This window comes from Euleptes europaea, chromosome 4 (genome assembly GCF_029931775.1).
Source record: "Euleptes europaea isolate rEulEur1 chromosome 4, rEulEur1.hap1, whole genome shotgun sequence".
Taxonomy (NCBI): Eukaryota; Metazoa; Chordata; class Lepidosauria; order Squamata; family Sphaerodactylidae; genus Euleptes; species Euleptes europaea.
In genome coordinates, this window is record NC_079315.1 from 5,380,730 (window position 1) to 5,400,650 (window position 19,921).

Sequence of the window (19,921 nt, forward strand, 5' to 3'; positions counted from 1 at the left end):
CCTTTTCTCCGAACTGCTCGAATGGGTGTAGAACAGCAGCAATCAATCGTACGCCCCTTCTGAGCAGCATCCTGCCTATTCCTGTGTGCAAAGACATGTGAGGGGAGATCCAGGTGTCAGTGTCTTTTCGTGTGGGACCTTTGATCAAATTCATCTGAGGTAACAGCATTCTCGGGCCTATGCATTTTGTCCTTTTTTTTGGAGACGGGAGTGGGGTGGGGGCAGAGGATTCCACCAAATTGACCCAAAAAGCGTTTCTTTTAATGCAATGATGAAAATGGAGATGCTGTGCCGTTGAATAAAGTTTATTATGTTTTTTTTTTAAAAAGGTAAGGTTGTCGGTTTCGTCATGACATTTAAAAGTTCCCCTGAAATTTCATGGTTTTGCCAAACGAAAAGTGCTCGGTTAAAATAGCTTACACTCTCTTAGGGTTTTTTGTCACTTAAAATGTTGTTTATTATTCCCAGGCATGGTGAAATTTAGAGTGTCAGATTCATAGAAAATGGATACATTCTGAGTTAACCCCTTGTTCATAGGGGGCCGATGGGCATTTTGTCTGGAAGAGGTGCCTAAAACCACATGTTCTCCCATGTGCTTTGAAAGGGTAATGGATGCTCCGCCCAATGGTTAATGTTGGCTGTGCTTTATGAGATCCAGTCGTTCAGTTTATGCGTAGCAATGTTTTCTCGTGGGACTGTTTGGATTATCAACATTCTTCTCGATGCTGCAATCGTTTCAGTTCTCTTTTGGTGGACTCTGCTTTTTCGTAGCAGGACGAACAAGTCTTGTTCTTCTCCTTGGTGGTCCTGGTTCGCCACCCCCACAAGCACACACACACAAACACACGCACGGAAAAGAAAAAGAAAGAAAGAATTGGAATTGTTACAAAGATAAACCTTATAATCATAATACAGCCTTCAAAGCACTAGAATAGTTACTTTGGAGCATTCTAGAATTTTATTTTTGTTTCACTTCATTTATACCTCGCCTTTCTCCCCAGTGGGGACCTAAGGCAGCTTACATCATTCCTCCATTTTATTCTCACAACAGCCCTGTGAGGTAGACCAGGCTGAGAATGTGCGACTGGCCCTAGGTCACTCAGCAAGCTTCCATGGTAGAGTGCCAATAAGAAGCTCATCTGAGCGTATGAATTTCTAACCAGTGGAAATAGTCTGGCAAGGAGAAAGTTCTGTTGAAGGGTATCTGGAAGAAGCGAGGCGAACATTTACGATTTGTGTCCTTAAACACTAAGGGTTTTGCGAAGGTAAAAGATGGCGGAGAACTCTGTACACAACCGTGACTTCTTTAGAGAAGGGTTCCCCCATGTGGTGCCCATTGGCACCATGGTGCCCCCCAGTACTTCTCTTGGCACCCACCAAACTTTTCAGAAAGTGGGAGAGAGACTGAGAGAGTGTGACTAGCCCAAGGTCTCCCAGCTGGCTTCGTGTGTAGGAGTGGGGAAACCAACCCGGTTCACCAGATTAGCCTCCGCCGCTCATGTGGAGGAGCGGGGAATCAAACCCGGTTCTCCAGATGAGTCCACTGCTTCAAACCACCGCTCTTAACCACTACACCATGCTGGCTCTCTCAATGAAGCCTTACTAGTACATATTACCACAAGAGGAAATGTAAACTTCTCTCTTACCTTGTGTCCTTCTGGATGTCTGCACTCTCCTTACAGGTGTTTCTAAATCAAATAAATAATAAACATATTGCAATCAGATATCATTCATCTGAAGCATTTGAAATGGAGCCAGAACCTTTCTTGATGTCTCTTGTTCTGGCAGATGTTAAAACTAAGGCCTTCCTCCAGTTATTTTGCCCCTCTACGCAATTGGAGACGACAACTCAATTCTCACCCCGCCTCTCTGTTTCATACAGTATATAAACAAGCATTTTAAAGTGCATAATACTAAAATAATATAACCTTATATATAAATTCTAAAATAATAAAAGTATAACATACTTCTCCAGTGGCTATGCTATTTTGCAAACACGATCAGCAAAGGAGCATTATGTCCGCACAAGGCCAGCTGAAAAGAACAGCGGCTGTAGCCGTAACTGTCTGCACAGGACAGAGATAACTTTTCAGAGGCATTTGTCTTTTATGCATGGGTGTTTCCCTCGTGGTCACTCCAATGACTTCACGTCTCGGTGTTGATTGTGCATGCCCTTTCCGACCGTCAGAGGTCGCCTCGCTGTCCTCCTGCGTTTCCCCATGTTTTGCCTGTGTTTTCAAATTCGAGATAAAACAGGTCTCTAAAAACGCAGGTAAAATGCGGAGAAAGGCAGGAGGAGAGCGAGGCGACCTCTGATGGTCAGAAACGGCATGCATAATCAACACAGAGATGTGAAGTCGTCGGAGGGGTGACTGCGAGGGAAACACCCATACATAAAAGGCCATTATTTCCTATAGCAGGGGCTCCCAGCCTTTTGAGCTTGGGAGCACCTCTGGAATTCTGGCACAGTGTGTTGGGCGCGGCCACAAAATGGCTGCCACAAAAGGGTTCCTGGTCGCAGGAGGCAGTGCCAGTCACAAAATGGCTCCCGCAACTGACCTTCAGTCACACCTTTCCTGGTGCCCACCAAGCATTTTTAGAAAGTGGGCAGGGTAGGGTTGCCAGCTCTGGGTTGGGAAATACCAGTAGATTTTGGGGGTGGAGCCTGAGGAGGGCAGGGTTTGGGAAGGCTTCCATGCCGTAGAGTCCAATGGCCAAAGCGGCCATTTTCTTTGTCATGAATACCTCTATAATATAGTATAATAGTTTGTACAGAGTATATATAGGTTCTAATACTTTATGTATATATGTAACTAATTGTACGGTGATTCACATTGTTGGTATTCACACATGTATGATAGTCTATGTTTAATATAAGTATAATGTTTGGCATTATTGCTGTTTATTTTTTCTAACACACAGTGTAGCAAGCTAACTCATTTATTTTGCAACACTACCTGGAGGTTGGCAACCCTACGGCAGGGCCATGTGGGGCTTTGTCCAGCAAGGTTTCTGATCGGCAAAGCAGATTTCAAACAATGTTACTTAGTCGGCAGCTGCCACCACAGCAGAAGGAGATTCACTGTGTTACCAGAGGTAAGCTACAGTTAGGGCTGCCAGGTCCCCCTTCGCCACTGGCGGGAGGTTTTTGGGGCGGAGCCTGAGGAGGGCGGGGTTTGGGGAGGGGAGCGACTTCAATGCCATAGCGTCCAATGGCCAAAGCGGCCATTTTCTCCAGGGGAACTGATCTCTATCGGCTGGAGATCAGTTGTAACAGCACGAGATCTCCAGCTAGTACCTGGAGGTTGGCACCCCTAAGCTTCGCTGTGTTACCAAAGGTAAGCTACAGTGGCCATTTTGCTCCCATGACGCTATTCCAGAACTCTAAAGGTTGGGCACCCCTGACCTACGCTATCTCGGAGGAATATTATTGTGCGGATAAAAGTGCGGCGAGCCATGGTACGCAGTCCTGTGCTCATTGGAGGGAAGGTGAGACAAAAATCAAATCAATAATGCCAGATACGGGACTGGATCTCTAACAAGCTACTTCTGGGATGCTCAAACCCTGGATTCCAGATCACAATCTGCTTTCGGAAGCCCCCTGTTTCAAAAGCAGTTTGCTCTTAGCCTTAGGCTAAGAAACAGCAACATAGTCCAAACTCCTCGAGCAGATGGAATTACTTGAATGTTTCTTTGGATCCCGGCCACAATAATGATGTAAAAACTTTTAAGACCTGCTGATTTCCCTGGGGGTGCGGGGAAAGAGATTTGAGCAGGTTACCCTTTGTTTGGAAAAACGAAATACGGTTACTGAAATGGTAGCCTGTCCTTTCAAACCGTTACAAATGGGAGAGTAAATACCTGAAATAGTCGTATCAAACCGTTTACTAGAACTGTCTAATCTAATGAGGCTGAAGCTAGGAAAAATACAAGGTTAATGGAGCGGACGCACAGTACAAAAATTCCCATGACAAGCAGGCAATTCTGAGCAGTTCCCCCATCCAGAATATGTGAAATTCCACGCACTCCTAGCTGGATATTTGATCCCATATTTCCTGGTGGAAACCTCGTGCAGGACTTCTGCATTTGTGAAAGCATCCAAATGCTGCATCTGACCTGGCAAACGGATGCTAAAATTTATTTGGTACTTTAATACTCTCCTTTGATTGTGCAACTTCAACATCTTGAACGAGTTGTTCACATATTCTGTTCAGCCCATACAATGAGATTACATTCCCTTTTGTGAACAAATGTCACATATACATCCAGCTGCCTTTTTTTTGCAAGTACCTGATGCAGAGAGAAAAAAGATGCAGACCGACAGAACTGAAAACAGCAGCCACACAACATGTGCTCCAGTTCTCAAGTTAACTGTAGAAAGTCTCCTAGCGAAATGGGAATTCAGGAGGAGAGGGATGCAAGGGGGAATTGAAATGATAGACCAGGGGTCCCCAGCCTTTTTTTGACCCTGTGGACACCTTTGATATTTTGACACGTTCTGAATTTCTGTGTTGGCCGCCACCACAAAATGGCTGCCCCAGAAGGCGGAGCCAGCCCCAAAAGGGCTGCCACGGCTCATCTTCAGTCTCGCAGTGAAGATCCTTGTGCTGTGGTGGTAGCTGCCACCAAAGCAACATTTTTTTTTAAAAAAAATCGACAATCCAATGGCCAATCAGAAGCCTTGCTGGGCAAAAGCCCCATTTGGCCCCACCCACTTTCCCAAAACACTTAGTGGGTGTCAGGAAAGGTGTCGGTGGATGCCGGCGTGTCCACGGACACCACGTTGGGGACCCCTGTTGTAGACCAATGTGTTGTAGGTGGAATGGAACGAATACTTTCACCCTTAGCTTGAATTGACTTTGGGGGATGTTGTTACTAAATCATTACACCAACAACAAAGGGGGAAAAACTTAACCCTAAAAAACAACAGAATTAAGTACCCATAGGTCAAGAAAAAATAAACATCCAAGGCCAAAAGTCATACAATCTAAAAGGTACATCCGTACAAAATATGTATGTATTTATTACTGGCTAAAATCTAATAACACATCTGACATGACACATATAAAAGGTAAAAAGTAAAGGTCCCCTGTGCAAGCACCAGGTCATTCCGGACCCATGGGGTGACTTCACATCCCGACATTTCCTAGGCAGACTTTGTTTACGGGGTTGTTTGCCAGTGCCTTCCCCAGTCATCTTCCCTTTACCCCCAGCAAGCTGGCTACTCATTTTGCCAACCCAGGAAGGATGGAAGACTTAGTCAACCTTGAGCCGGCGACCTGAAACCAACTTCCGTTGGGATCGAACTCAGGTCGTGAGCATAGTTTGGACTGCAGTACTGCAGCTTACCTCTCTGCGCCATGGGGCGCCTATGACACATATAAGGCCCCAATATAAGAGTCTAATTGTATGATTTTATGTCTAATTGAGTTACATGAGCATGTTTATTTGGTAGGCCTTTGCAGAACCTTATGTGTGTTATACGTGTTATTAGATTTTAGCCTGTAACATACATATTTTGTACAGACATAACTTTTAGACTGTATAACTTTTGGCCTTGGATGTTTATTTTTTTTTCTTGACCTTTGGGTTCTTAATTCTGTTACCAAATCACTGCCTGCAACACCCATCTGCACACAAGGGCGGCCCCGTTATTTCTGCATAACTGACCTTCCAGATGAATTTTCTTTATTTCTGTCTCAATAATCTTTGGCTCTCCCTCAGTTACTTTAGTAACCTTGGTGTACTCAGATCCAGCTATGGTAAGCAAGCGTTAAAAACAATCATTGGTAAAGTTGCGGACAGCGTCTTTGACCAAAAAGGGGGGTGTCCAGGCTGGGCGTGGCTGTTTTTAGGAAACCACAGACACTTCTTGCCTGTTTTCTTCGAAGCATCATGTTAACAAGGGACCCAGTGGCATCCAGGCAGTAAGTCCTCTCCATGCATGTTCTGGCAAAGTATGCAAGAAGACGCCAAGTCTTATAAGTCGTTTATGCATGGGTACTTTCACTCATGTTCGCCCCTGGTCTGAATCGGTTGTTTCTTGGAGTTATGCATGAATTTCCCATCCATTAGAGATTACCTCACTGCCAGCCCCTGCAATGTCCGGGTCTTCCTCAACTCTTCCAACTTCCCTGAGCAAAGCCCGGGTGAGATCCCCATGCATAAGGCAAAGTGCGGGACACGCAAGCTTGGTTTTTCTCACAGCCAATTACAAAGCAGCATGCCCAGAGGCAGGGATTCAAATGCTTCCTGCTTCCTTGGAGCTCTTTCTGAGCAGAAGAAAAGCTTTTTAAAATCGAGGTTGGATTTCTCCCCCCTTCCCTTCAGATTGCTTCATTTTTTTGGTTCTTAAAATGCTTTTGTATGCGGCAATTGGTTTTTTGGGGGGATTTTCTCTCACAGTAAGCACTATAAAGTAAGCCAATTACAAAGTAGCATTTCAAGGGGCGGGGACTCAAGTGCTTCTTGATTTGAGCTTGGAGACTGCTGGTGCATAGATTCCTGACAGGAACGAACCTCAGGTAAAACTCCCGTGCATAAATGACCATAGTCTGCTCTTATAATATGACTCACACTTTGCAAAGAGCTTGTCGCATTGCAAAGGACAAATTGTTTTCCCTATGCTTTGGGCATTTTGGATGAGAAAACTAAAAACTCTGGATGCTGTCGAAAGTGTCTGTGAGCCATTACCCCCCCTCCCCCATTGCGTCACTTGGAGTATCACCATAAAGGGTTTGCTATCCGTGTCTCAAAGCACCACCTAGATCTCTGGTGGCGCTCGGTGCAAAAGGGGCTGGAAGAAACAAGGGAAAGTGAGAAAACGGAGGGAACAATACAGGCAAATCCATCGGCTAGTCCGACCCAGAGAGTCAAGCACGATATTTCCGGAAGGCATAACAGCAAGAAGGAGGAAAAAAAGAATCCAATGGAATTCACAGCATTTCAGGCAAACGCTTCGTTTACGGTGGTTGTTTGGCCATATGAACCTACCCAACCACGCTAGTCATCTTCATAGGCCCTGCATTGGCTGCCTCTGCTATCTGAGGGTAGAGGCGCAGCCAGTGGCGGATCTACTACACACAAATGGACCTTGTTCTTGTTCGGAGATTCTAGCGGGGGAGCGCAGCTATCGTATACCCTTGACCGAAGAACAGTACACTCCTTCTATCTGGGATGGTCGTCCTCTTTCACCGAGCGCGCAGCTTCGGGAGGGACACACATGGAACGGGGAGGGAGGGGACGCCCGCCTAGCCAGCCAGATCAGCCGGATCAACCCTGGCGATCAACGGGGTGACAGATGCCGCAGCCAGATCGCCCTCGCATCCAGGCGGATCTACTATGAAACTAATGAAGCTTAAGCTTCCAGAGCCCCTAATCCTGGAGGGGACTTGAAAGAACTTTTTTTTAATGAGGGAATTTTCCAACAAAATTGAGGGAGTTTTTAAAGGGTTTGTTATAATAATAATAATAATAATAATAATAATAATAATAATAATAATAGTTGGTTTTTATATGCAAACTTTCTCTGCCGCTTAATGGAGTCTCAGACCGGCTTACAATCACCTTCCCCGCCCCACAACAAACCCCCTGTGAGGTAGGTGGGGCCGAGAGAGCTGTGACTAGCCCAAGGTCACCCAGCTTTGTGTGTGGAGGCAGCCTGCTGGGTGACCTAGGGCTTGTCGCAGTTCTCCCCGAAACTCTCTCAGCCCACGCAGGGGCAGGTGATGGCAAACCCCCTCCGAATGTCTCTTGCCTTAAACCCCCCACCAGGGATCGCCGTAAGTCAGTCGTGACTTGACGGGGCACACCCACACACTTGCACCCCAGGGTCTTTACACATGAATGAACAGAGCCATGTAAATACGTGAGGATCTCCCTATTTATTATTGCATATTGTTGGTATCCACTTCGCTATGGTACCTATTTGCTGGGCTTGCTAAATGCCTCTCTGTCCCCACTCTGCAAGTAATAATGTGAGCTGGTGCATTGCTGTCTCTCCAAAACTTGGCAGGGCTCCCCTTTTGGATGAGGGCTACAGCCTTGGAGAATTTCGTGCTAATTACAGCGGGTGGGAATTGCATACAGAAATTAGTTTCCCCTTGCAATCAATGGAATTAAAGAGGGAACATGATAGGAACGCGGGTAGTAACAAAAATCACGAAAAAGAATTAACTTTCTGGATAGGAAAGTGTGCCCAAAAGAAATTTTTTTTTGTGCACATCCTCCTCAATGTATGCCGTCATCGCGTTGAGAGAGAACATCTGTCAATCTCATTTTACTGAACAACCGAGATGTGCCCTCACCGAGATATTTTATGCAGTTCTTATGAACATGAGGATCCCTGATTGAATTTTGCCTTGAGGGATTTCAAGGCCTGGTCCAACGAAGCACAGCTTGGCTCGGAGCCGCTTCGTTGGCCTCCTTTCTTGACACTTCATTACTCATAAGAACAACGAAAGTGGTGTGGACTCAGTTCAAGTGGAGCAAAAAGAGCTGCTCTCCGCCTCATTTGGGCGGGAGGACGCCATTCAATTTTGCCAAAAGCTTGAATTCTTTTCTCCTTCACTCTTTTCAGGTAGTTCAACTCCATACAACAAGCAGAAAGCATTCCAGACCAACGCATAAAGATTCATTTCATCGATGCTCGGTTTTTAGACTGCATTTCAATTCTTTGGGTTATTTCTTGCCTGTTAGCATGAACAGAAGAGACGCAGAGCCCGAAGCCTGGCAATACAGTGCACCCCACTTATACCATACGGCGATTCATTGCAAGCAATAGCTATTGGCAGAGGAAACTGTTCCCCACAGGTCGGTGACATCCCCCCACCAAGCAAGTTTGCATGGCAGGGATCCCATACGGAGTGGCATGGGCTGCCAGAGGTGTAGCGGCGTCTGATGAAAAGAAATTAAAGGAGCTCCATATTACTAGCTTGGTATTAGTTGAAAGCCCACAGAGAGGCAGAACTGCCATCTCCCCACCACATGGGTCTCGCGCAGGGCCAAAAGGGCCAGCTCTGTTGCAGTTTAGATGTGGGGAGGAGCTGTGGCTCAGTGGTAGAGCATCTGCTTGGCATGCAGAAGGCCCCAGGTTCAATCCCCGGCATCTCCAGTTAAAGGGACTAGGCAAAGAGATGATGTGGAAGACCCCTGCCTTGAGACCCTGGAGAGCTGCTGCCGGTCTGAGTAGACAATACTGACTTCGATGGACCAAGGGTATTCAGTATTAGGCAGCTTCATGTGTTCCATAGATGAATAATTCCCCATTTCATTATGCTCCTCTCCCAACCTCCACACTTAGGGTTTGTTAGCTCTGGGTTGGGAAATACCTGGAGATTTTGGAGGCAGAGCCTGAGGAGGGCTGGGTTTAGAGAGGGGAGGGACTTCAATAGCATAGAGTCCAGTTGCCAAAGTGGCCATATTCTCCAGGGGAACTGCTCTCTATCGGCTGGAGATCAGTGGTAATAGCGGGAGATCTCCAGTAACGAGCTGGAGGTTGGCAACCCTATCCATGCTCCATCATTTGCTCCGGTCCTGCGACCCCACATCTGGTAATAGTGCCCGCTCCTGTTGTAGCAGGTCTAGCCTAACGGTATTGTAATAACCGTTCAGCTTAGGAAGATTGCACCTTGACTCTGCACCAGCTGTATTGATTGAGATGCGTTTGTGTCAATGAGCTCAGTATAGAGAGAAGTGCACTGTACTCTTGCAGAGAAGAAGTAGAATTAAAGTTGAATACATAGATCCCGCAGTCATGTCAAAAGGAGGGTGCGGAACATGCCTTTGGTGAGCAACGAATATTCATTTTTGTACGAGGATTGCAAAAGGCAGCAAATTTGGATTTCGCCAACACTTTCTATTTCGCAAGTATTTCTTGAAGTTCAAAGATGGTCAGAAATAATATTGATAGTGCAAATAAATCTTCATTGCTCAGTTGAATGTAAAGAAACCTTTTAAAGACTGACGAGACATACATACAAACACTTTGTTTGGTCTTCCTAATGGACCCATGGAGGTCAGTGTAATGTTCAGAGGTCAACGTTTCACGCCTCTTGCTTTGTTTTTTCTTTGGTAGCATTTTGCTTAGCGAAATCAGTCTTTAAAACGTTACAGGTGTCAGTCCTCGGAACTCATTACAATGAGGTTAGTTGTCTAGCACCCACTAACCTCCCTGGAGAAGTCTTTTGAGCTCTTCATCTTCAAGTAAATGGCCATCACCTTCAATTAGTTTGGTCACCTTGGTAACCTCTGATAGGATACACATTTATGGCGTGATTTACGCGAGACATTGAAGAAAAAAAAGGTACTCACAGTCCACTTAACAAGTATACTTTATAAGTACCCCATCCATCAGAGAGAGTAATAAGAACTGTGCCAAACATCTGATGGTTTTCATTAAAAGAAAGCATGTGTTTCTGATGCATAATATGTATCAGCAGTTTCACTCAAACAAGAATTAAAGTATTAAGGAATCTGAGACAGATCACAAATTTGCAGGAGACCCTAAATATACCTTCCACAAAGCCCAAGTTCAAAACGTGACATAATATGGAAATGCTAGGATATTTTATTTCATGTAACGTATGACACCATGAATTTCCATAATGTGGATGCTGTTGATAATCACCAGGGCATGTTGGCAGTCAGTCATGCATTTGGTGAATATCCAAAATAACCCACAGCTAGAACAGTGACTATATAGACAGTCACCAAATATGGTCATTTTCAGCATTCACTAATGTAATTGGTTCATTTCATGTACTGTAATCACCAGATACATGTAGCTCGGCCAACATTTTCTTATTGCCAACTATCTCTACATTATTGGCATGGTCCACATTTGATGAATGTCAAATTCATATGCGGTTACTGACAATCCCAGATGTTTTGAGAATGTCTAATGGTTTGAGTCACCCCCATGTAAATCCTGGTCAGGTGACCGGCCTCTGATTGGCTACTCTGCATGAGGTCAGGGCAGGGTGCAGCAAGCCCCTCTTACACCTCCCCCTTTCTGGATGTAGAAGAAGAAGAAGAGCTGGTTTTTATATGCCGACTTTCTCTACCACTTAAGGGAGACTCAATCCGGCTTACAATCACCTTCCCCTCCCCACTACAGACACCCTGTGAGGTAGGTGGGGATGAGAGATTGTGACTTGCCCAAGGTCACCAGCTGGCTTTGTGTATAGGAGTGGGGAAACAAATCCAGTTCACCAGATTAGCCTCCGCCGCTCATGTGGAGGAGAGGGGAATCAAACCCGGTTCTCCAGATCAGACTCCACTGCTCCAAACCACCGCGCTTAACCACTACACCACGCTGTACATCATTGAATGATGACAACCCCATTAACTTACAATCAACATTCCCTGCTCTGAAAATTTTAACATCTGCAAAATGTATCTGGGACTATCAATATTCATTTGCTGTTGACATTCACCAAATAAATGAAATAAGTAAACAACTGAATTTCAGGCATTAATTGTCACACAACTCTCTGCATTCTGAACATCTTGTTTCTTGGAAATCTGAATCTTGTTAAACTTCTGCCCATTATCATAACCATGGCCAAGAGCTCTGATCTGATTCTGTCCAGACTCTGGTTTTTGTTTCTCATGTAGTAATCATTTTACAAAATGCTAATTGCTAAAATAACAACAATATATCAGTATCTATCTTAAATCCTTGATTACGCATCAATAAAATTCATCCTTTATCTCAGGAAGTACTAACCTTCTTCCAGCAGTTTCTTGATGCTTTCCTCAGTATTTGCTCCTCCGGTTGAAGTGATTCGAGTATATTTCACTTCAGGACCTAAAGTGGAAAAACAAGTAAATCAGGCTGCAAACAAGTCAAACGGCTAATGGTTAGAGTTTCCCGTATGTGCTTTTAAGTTAGGGTTGCCAGGGCCCCCCTTACCATCAGTGGGAGCTTCAATGGGGGGGCGCAATTTGTGAATGAGAAGCATGCTCACGTAATAATGTCCCTTCCGGGGTAAACCGGGAAGCAAAGGAGACTCTTTAGCATGTCCTTCAAAAAACTCTATAGAAACCATAGAGTTTTTGGAGGAATGTGCTGGAGCATCCCCGCCAAACCCGGAAGTGATGGGGATGCTCTAGCAAATTTCTCCAAAAACTCTATGGTTTCCATAGAGTTTTTTTGAGGGACGTGCTAGAGCGTCCACGTCACTTCTGGGTTTACCTCGGGAGGGACATTATTGTGCCATGTCATGCTGCGCATGAGTGGTGATCCTCCCCCCGCTTTAGCTGGCCTGTTTCCCCCACTGGGGGAACACTGGCAGGCCCATTAATTGGGGGAGGGGGTAATTATCTGCCATTAACAGGCACCTGAACACTATATTTTCAGCACTTTGTTATATGTAATAAGATGCCCCTGTTTGAATTATGGATTTCAGAGAGTCCTAAACTGTCATGGAAGTAGGCCCCAAGTGAAGCCTTGACATGGCATCTTGTGAGGAGTAGTGTATTCGGCGGGCCGGCAGCTGGGGAAGCAATTCCAACAAAGACAACAACGAGACTTGTGAAAGCAAGTGGACATGTGTCACACAAAAAGTAACTTGCTGTAGTTGACCCAAACCCGGCCACTTTCCTCCAAAGGCTGCTTTTCCTATAGATTCAGCAGGATTTGGTTGTGGGGTTTGGGAACGTCAACTACAGGGTCAACACAAAATGACAAGCACATGAGATGTCCAGAACGAAAGTTGAGGATTCAACGGCAGATTTAACATTGGAAGGAACGGGGCTTCTCTCGGCTATTTACATGTGATGCCTGAGGCCTTTCCTGAGGAATTGTTTGGATGGTCTTGCTACGAGGCAGCCCGGGCAAGATTCTGCTTGAGCAGCCAGCGACCAAGCAAATGACCCAGCATCAGAATTGGGGAGAAGATGAAAATCTGCATATTCTTGACGTGGTTTACCTTGAATAATTCTTTCTTCGGTCACTTGTTTTTCAGTCACTTCCACAGGGCGGCCATCAATTATTTTCGTATATTTTTTAATTATAGGCTCTATAAAGATGTTTTTTTAAAAGTTAGAGACAAAATAATGGACAGTTCATTGGACCGTTTCGACCTCTCCCTTCCTTGTAAGTCAGTCAGGCAAGGGGGTTTATCTCCAGCGCATGGGCCAAGAAAGTCAGCATTAGAAATGGTTAGATCCAAGGTTTTGCTCAGACAGACTGTTATCGCGTATGTGTCAGGGAGTCGAGGAAGAGGGCTGGCTTAGTCTCAAAGCATGCCAATTTTGCCAAGACCAATAATTCACAATATAGAGAACACCCTGACATTTTTAAAAAATCTGAATAAAACTTTTTTTGTAAAAAAAAACTATTGAGCTTTTAATTCAGCGAGATGTCGGAAATGGGTTTTCAACTTTGGTTCAGAAGGCCAATGGCAGCAAGTCCAGGAGGCACGGGCTCAGACTAACCTGCAGAGCCCCTGTTTGCAGGCACGTGTCAGGGGGGTGCACCTAAGCTGGTGCTGGGATGCTGGGCTGTGGGGCCGGGGAGGCGAGGCAGGGAGCAGCAGAACCCAACTGGGTCCCAGGGAAGCCAACCCAGGGAGGTGGTGGCAGCACATGGCAGGCGGAGTGAGGCTTTCCATGCTGCTGCAGCCATGCGGCCACTGGCGGCACCCCCCCCGGTTCAAATGGGCCAATCAGGGCTCGGGAGGCGGGCACAATGCGCGGGCGGACCTGGGTGTTTCCGCCGAGGTCCGCCTTCCCAGCAGAAAAAGAGGCCTTTCCTGGCCCCATTCTTTAGCCTGTTTCAGTGTCTTCGGTTGTATACTCGGGGTTTATGGATGGGGGGAGAAGGTAGTACAGGTGGAACAAAGTCTGACAGGGTTTGGGTTTAGGTAGCTGGTACTCAGCACTCCGCAGATTCTCTCCAGGATCAGAGGAACATGCCTATTATATTAGGCAGGACAATGTTGCTGCAGTTGACTTATTTGTGGGCTTCCTGGAGGCACCTGGTTGGCCACTGTGTGAACAGACTGCTGGACTGGATGGGCCTCGGTCGGATCCAGCAGGGCCTTTTTTATGTTCTTAAATTGGCACTAGATCTGTAACTGAGAATCCCAGCTCAGTATATGTGTTTGAGCTTGGGAAGAAACAGAAAGAGTTGGCAAAAGTGCTTTCCCACATTTCATCTCATGCCTCCAAACTCGGAGAGCACATATGAGCAGAACCAAAAGGTGGGAACACAGCATGCAAAGCCAAGAGGAACACGATAGTCACGACATGGCGTACAAGGGCAAAAAAGAAGCGAAGGATTCAATCGAGAAATATTGCGAGGCGGCACATCGCAACAACACATGCTTGGAACAGAATGCATCACAACGACACATGCGCAGAACAAAACAAGCAGCTATTAGAACTCCATCTCTTTCTGTCTTGTAAATAAATTGTCATTATGCCCCGCCTCCTCCAATCCATTCTAGTTAGCAGCATTCAGCCCATAAGCCATACTCACCTCCATGAATCACTTTGGTTACTGTCTCACCTCCCCGGACCACTTTGAATTCTGGCTCCCCTTCAATCACTTTGGTGATCTTTGTAATGGTTGGCACTGCAAAGCATTAATTCAAAATAAGAAAGTGTGTTATAAATATTCAGATACATCAATGCAAATACATATATATATATATTCAAAATTATTTGGAATGAAAATGCTACTCATATGTCACAACACCTAAGTCTATTGGGACTCGTGCCAAAATGTTCAGAGTGATGCAGTAATGCAGAAGGTTTGGGGGTACCAGATGAATAACAAGAATAACAATTGATATATGTGTGCATTAGCACACATCAGTGTAGCTGCGGGATCTGGTATGGTTTGTGTTGTGTAGGACTGCAGAAATAGGAGAGTCCAGCAAAGGAAGAATGTCTGTTCACAGCAGCTGAAGGAGCCAGTTTCTCTCCCGTCCACAGGAGCTGAAGGGGCCAGTTTCTCTCCTGTTCACACGAGCTGAAGGGGCCAGTTTCTCTCCTGTCCACAGGAGCTGAAGGGGCCAGTTTCTCTCCCGTTCACAAATGAAGGGGCCAGTTTCTCTTCCCATTCACAGGAGCTGATCAGAGAAGGTTTTGTTCTATTGGCTGCCTGGTGACTTATATGTACGGTTGCCAGGTCGCTTGAATTGGCAGGCAATTGCCTGCCAATCCACCAGTTGGCTCAGAAGAAGAAGAGTTGTTTTTTATATGCTGACTTTCTCTACCATTTAAGGAAGAATCAAACCGGTTTACAATCTCCTTCCCTTCCCCACAACAGACACCCTGATACCCCGGAGAGCCGCTGCCAGTCTGAGTAGACAATACTGACTTTGATGGACCTTGATGGTCTGATTCAGTATAAGGCAGCTTCATGTGTTCATGAGGTAGGTGGGGCTAAGAGTGTGTGATTGGCCCAAGGTCACCCAGCTGGCTTCATGTGTAGGAGGGAGGAAACAAATCCAGTTCACCAGATTAGCCTCCGCCGCTCATGTGGAGGAGTGGGGAATAAAACCTGGTTCTCCAGATCAGAGTCCACTGCTCCAAACCACCATTCTTAACCACTACACCACTTTTAACCACTACACCATGCCAGCTCAGGAACGAGGATAAGGCGTGTGCGCGATCCCCGCCCCAGCTCCGCCCCAAAAACCTCCCACCAGAGGAGAAGAGGACCTGGCAACGCTACCTATATGGCAATAACTCATCCCTTGACCATTGCTTGGCAGCCCTGACAACACACAACACTCATATCGTTGCCGCTCGGTAGTTCCATGCCAACCAAAAATGGATTTGCCACATTAATTTTTTTAAAAAACAATACTTACTGTAAAGTGTCCATGGAATTTCTTCATAGCGGTAGCCACTGACATACTGGGGAAGAAGGAAGATGGGTTAAATCTAGAGCGTATTGATTTATTTTATTTATTTGAAACATTTTAATGCTGCCTCTCCACCTCATCAGGGTCCCCAACGTGGCGCATATGAAAACACTGAAACATTTGAACAAACTGTTACAAGGGGGATTTTGTTATCAGGCACTATCCTTTAAGTAGCTTTTTGGCAGTCCTAATTAATTTAGGTTTTAACTGCTAATGTATTATGTAGATTTTTATGGGGAAGAAGGAAGATGAGTTTAATCTGGTGCATATTTATTTATTTGAAACATTTCAATGCTGCCTTTCCACCTGATCACGATTGCCAAGGCAGCACATATTAAAACATTAAAACATTTGAACAATTAAACAATTAGAAGGGGAATTTTATTATCAGACGCGATCCTTTAAGTAGTTTTTACGTAATCCTAATTAATTTAGGTTTTAATTGTTAACTATTTTTATTGATATAATTGTAAGGTTGTTAGCTGCCTTGAGCCTGACTTTTGTTGGGAAAGGGCAGGACAGAAATTGAATTTAATAATAATAATAAATAATAATTAAAAAAACATTTAGAATTATAAAATGATTCTATAAAAACACACCAACAACACCAAAACCAGGGAGGTAGGGTTGCCAGCTCTGGGTTGGGAAATACCTGGAGATTTTTGGGGAGGAGCCTGAGCAGGGCAGGGTTTGGAGATGGGAGGGACTTCAATGCCATAGAGTCCAATTGCCAAAGCGGCCATTTTCTCCAGGTGAATTGATCTCTATCAGCTGGAGATCACTTGTAATAGCAAGAGATCTCCTGGTAGTACCCAGAGGTTGGCACCCTTCAGGGAGGAGAGTCAGTAATTATTTAGTGGGGTTTTGACAATCAGAACTGGGAAATAAAAGTTCATGCTTTGTGACAATCAAAAGTGGAAATGCAACAGCAGAGAAATGCTTTGAACTGGGAGCTTAAAGAGAAAATATAGCAAAGGCTGGCAAGAATGTAGTCAAAAGCACTTAAATTAGAGCTTTCTAGACTGGAAGTCAATATATGACTCTGATTTACAATCGGTCCCTTTATGGTAAAGAACTAGATCCATGAAAAGTAGGGTTGCCAGCTCTGGGTTGGAAAATACCTGGAGATTTTGGGGGCAGAGCCTGAGCAGGGCGGAGTTTGGGGAGGGGAGGGACTTCAATGCCAGAGAGTCCAATTGCCGAAGCAGCCATTTCCTCCAGGGGAATTGATCTCTATCGGCTGGAGATCAGTTGTAATAGCAGGAGATCTCCAGCTAGTACCTGGAGATGGGTACCCCTAATGACGAGGGGAAGGGAAGATGGCAACTAAAGCAATCACTAATAATTCCCATTTCATCTGCTGGTGCTGCTTTTGAACCAGTAAAGAAGTAACGCTTAACCATAAACATGGGGCTGCCTCCAAAAATGGCAGTCCCAAGAATGTGTGTGCGTGTTAAGTGCCGTCAAGTCGCTTCCGACTCATGGCGACCCTATGAATGAAAGTCCTCCAAAATGTCCTGTCTTTGACAGCCTTGCTCAGATCCTGCAAATTGAAGGCTGTGGCTTCCTTTATTGAGTCAATGTCCCAAGAATACCATTATGATATTATGGCACAGACTAAATGTTACAGGTGGGATGGAAACTCAACATGGGACTGAGATTTTTGTTATCATGTGGCTCTGCTCCAAATGAGGCCTCTTTGTTCATTATCCCAGATGTAGGACAAACACATTTGGGGGGGGGGGGCTTCTAGGAAATGAACACAAATGGAAGACAGTTCTGTGTGTATCTCAAGCCACAAAGTGATTATACCTTGATCTGAATATACTTGATCAGTTTTTTCAGAATGGTTAGGAGTTCACTGCTTCCAACAGGCACATCTGCAACAAACATATTTTTTTTAAAAAAAGATTAAAAAGAAATCTCCTAAACACAAATGATGGCAACTTGCAGTGGCTATTTATTTAAGCAACCCTATCTCGAACCCTCCACTTTATTAAGTGTTTTTGGGTATTCTGTAAATCAGAATGACTGAAGGGGAGAGGAAGAGCACAGTAATAAACATTTCCAGTGTAGCACATTTCTTTCATATATTACAAAGCGTAAGCACTGACGGCCCATTCCTGACTTCTGAGGACGAAAGTCCTTCCACCGGCGTCCTACCAGCGTAAAGGCCCGCCTCGGTGTTCCGGGAGGCATTCCAGCGGCCTCAGGGGCGTCCCCGGGTCATGCTGGGGCGGGGGAGCTGCCTTTAGGCAGCCCCCTGTCCCCTTTCAGCCCGGCATGCCAGCGGCGAGAACGGCGGCCTTGCTGTTCTTTATGGGGCAAAAAGCCCCATTTAAAAATTAAAAGGAGCCCCGTGGCGCACAGGGGGTCAACCGCAGTACTGCAGTCCAAGCTCTGCTCACGACCTGAGTTTGATCCCGACAGGAGTTGGTTTCAGGCAGCCGGCTCTAGGTTGACACAGCCTTCCATCCTTCCCAGGTCGGTAAAAGGAGTACCCAGCTGGGTGGGGGTAAAAGGAAGACTACTGGGGAAGGCACTGGCAAACCACCCCGTAAACAAAGTCTGCCTAGTAAATGTTGGTACGTGAAGTCACCTGGTGCTTGCACAGGGGACCTTTACCTTTACCTAAAAATTAAAAAGCCGAGCTTTCAGCAGCCGGGAAACGGGTTAGGAGGCACTGCAGTAGGGCTTCCTCCGTCCCTGGCTGCTGATAGCTCAGGAATGGTCTGTGCGTCTTTCAATCACCTTTGTCTATTAAAGTTCTGGGCAAAGAGCTTTCTAGGTTAATTCTTTACTGGGGTATCCATGTATAGAGACATCTGGGACAACTGTCTGGGACTGGCAACTGGCTATCAGGATTTCTGTTTACGATAGTTTGACACCTTCCTTTCCCAAAGCTGCTCAGAGCAGTATATATAGTTCTCTCCTCCCCATTTTATCCTCACAACAACAGCCCTGTGAGGTAGATTAGGCTGAGAGAAGATGACTGGCTCAAGGTCACCCCCATGAGCATTACGGCTGAGGTAAGAATTTGAATCTGAACTCCTCGACACAATGCTCTAACCACTACACCACACTGACTGGTTAACATCCTGACTAAATAACATGGGTTAATATGTTAGAATAAACTGCTACCTACCTGCAGGATACAGGAGTTTGTCTATGGTGTGAATAACTCCATTGGTTGCCAAGACATCAGATTCTTTCGATTTCAGTTCATTCACCAGAAGAGTGTCGTTGACCTAAGAATTAAATAATAAAGGAAAAGAAGAAGAAGAGTTGGTTTTTATATGCCGACGTTCTCTACCACTTAAGGGAGAATCAAACCAGCTTACAATCACCTTCCCTTCCCCTCCCCACAATGGACACCCTGGGAGGTAGGTGGGGCTGAGAGCGCTCTAAGAGAGCTGTGACTAGCCCAAGGTCACCCAGCTGGCTTCAGGTGTAGGAGTGGGGAAACCAACCCAGTTCACCAGATTAGCCTCCGCTAATTAGCTCCCGTGAGCTGTTCAGGCACATCTGCACCATAGTTGCGTTGGGGCTGATAATGATTCTTCAAGGTTTTGGGGGTTGTTATTGGTGGTCGAAAGTACTGTCAGGACACAGCCGAGGGTTCTTAGACCCTCACCAGGTGCGAGGGATATCTCCCTTTGCAGTCCCTCCCCCCTGGAACTGTTCAGCCACCTGGCAGGTAACATAGTAAACATAGGCTTAGCTCTCATTCATCAGCAACACAGTGACATCTCTTCCAGCTAGAGTTGCCAGTCCCACCCCCCTGGCCACTTGCAGGAGATGGGGGGTAGGGCTGCCAGATCCAGGCTGGCAAACTCTTGGAGATTTGGGGGTTGAGCATGGGGACCTCAATGCCCTAGAGTCTACCCTTTAAAGCATCCATTTTCTCCAGGGAAACTGATCTCTGTAGTCTGGAGATGACCTGTAATTCCGGGGGATCCTCAGGTCCTAACTGGAGGCTGGCATTTCTACTTCTGATGTGCCCCAGACATGATGTCATTACATCACCGATGGCTGCAGGG

The 19,921-nt window shown here is 45.8% G+C and overlaps 1 protein-coding gene across 1 annotated transcript in view; it reads right to left on the reverse strand.

The window, feature by feature from the left end:
* Nucleotides 1-730: 730 nt before the first annotated feature.
* The window catches only part of POSTN (periostin), a 62,750-nt gene continuing 43,559 nt past the window's right edge, over nucleotides 731-19,921 (reverse strand). The window contains exons 14-23 of the mRNA XM_056847927.1: nucleotides 19,027-19,129; nucleotides 17,694-17,761; nucleotides 15,828-15,873; nucleotides 14,486-14,581; nucleotides 12,933-13,022; nucleotides 11,729-11,809; nucleotides 10,168-10,248; nucleotides 5,671-5,757; nucleotides 1,647-1,688; nucleotides 731-807 (exon numbers count right to left, since the gene is read on the reverse strand). Coding sequence (XP_056703905.1) covers nucleotides 737-807; nucleotides 1,647-1,688; nucleotides 5,671-5,757; nucleotides 10,168-10,248; nucleotides 11,729-11,809; nucleotides 12,933-13,022; nucleotides 14,486-14,581; nucleotides 15,828-15,873; nucleotides 17,694-17,761; nucleotides 19,027-19,129 — 765 coding nt within the window. The 3' untranslated portion in view covers nucleotides 731-736. The remainder of the gene's footprint in view (nucleotides 808-1,646; nucleotides 1,689-5,670; nucleotides 5,758-10,167; nucleotides 10,249-11,728; nucleotides 11,810-12,932; nucleotides 13,023-14,485; nucleotides 14,582-15,827; nucleotides 15,874-17,693; nucleotides 17,762-19,026; nucleotides 19,130-19,921) is intronic.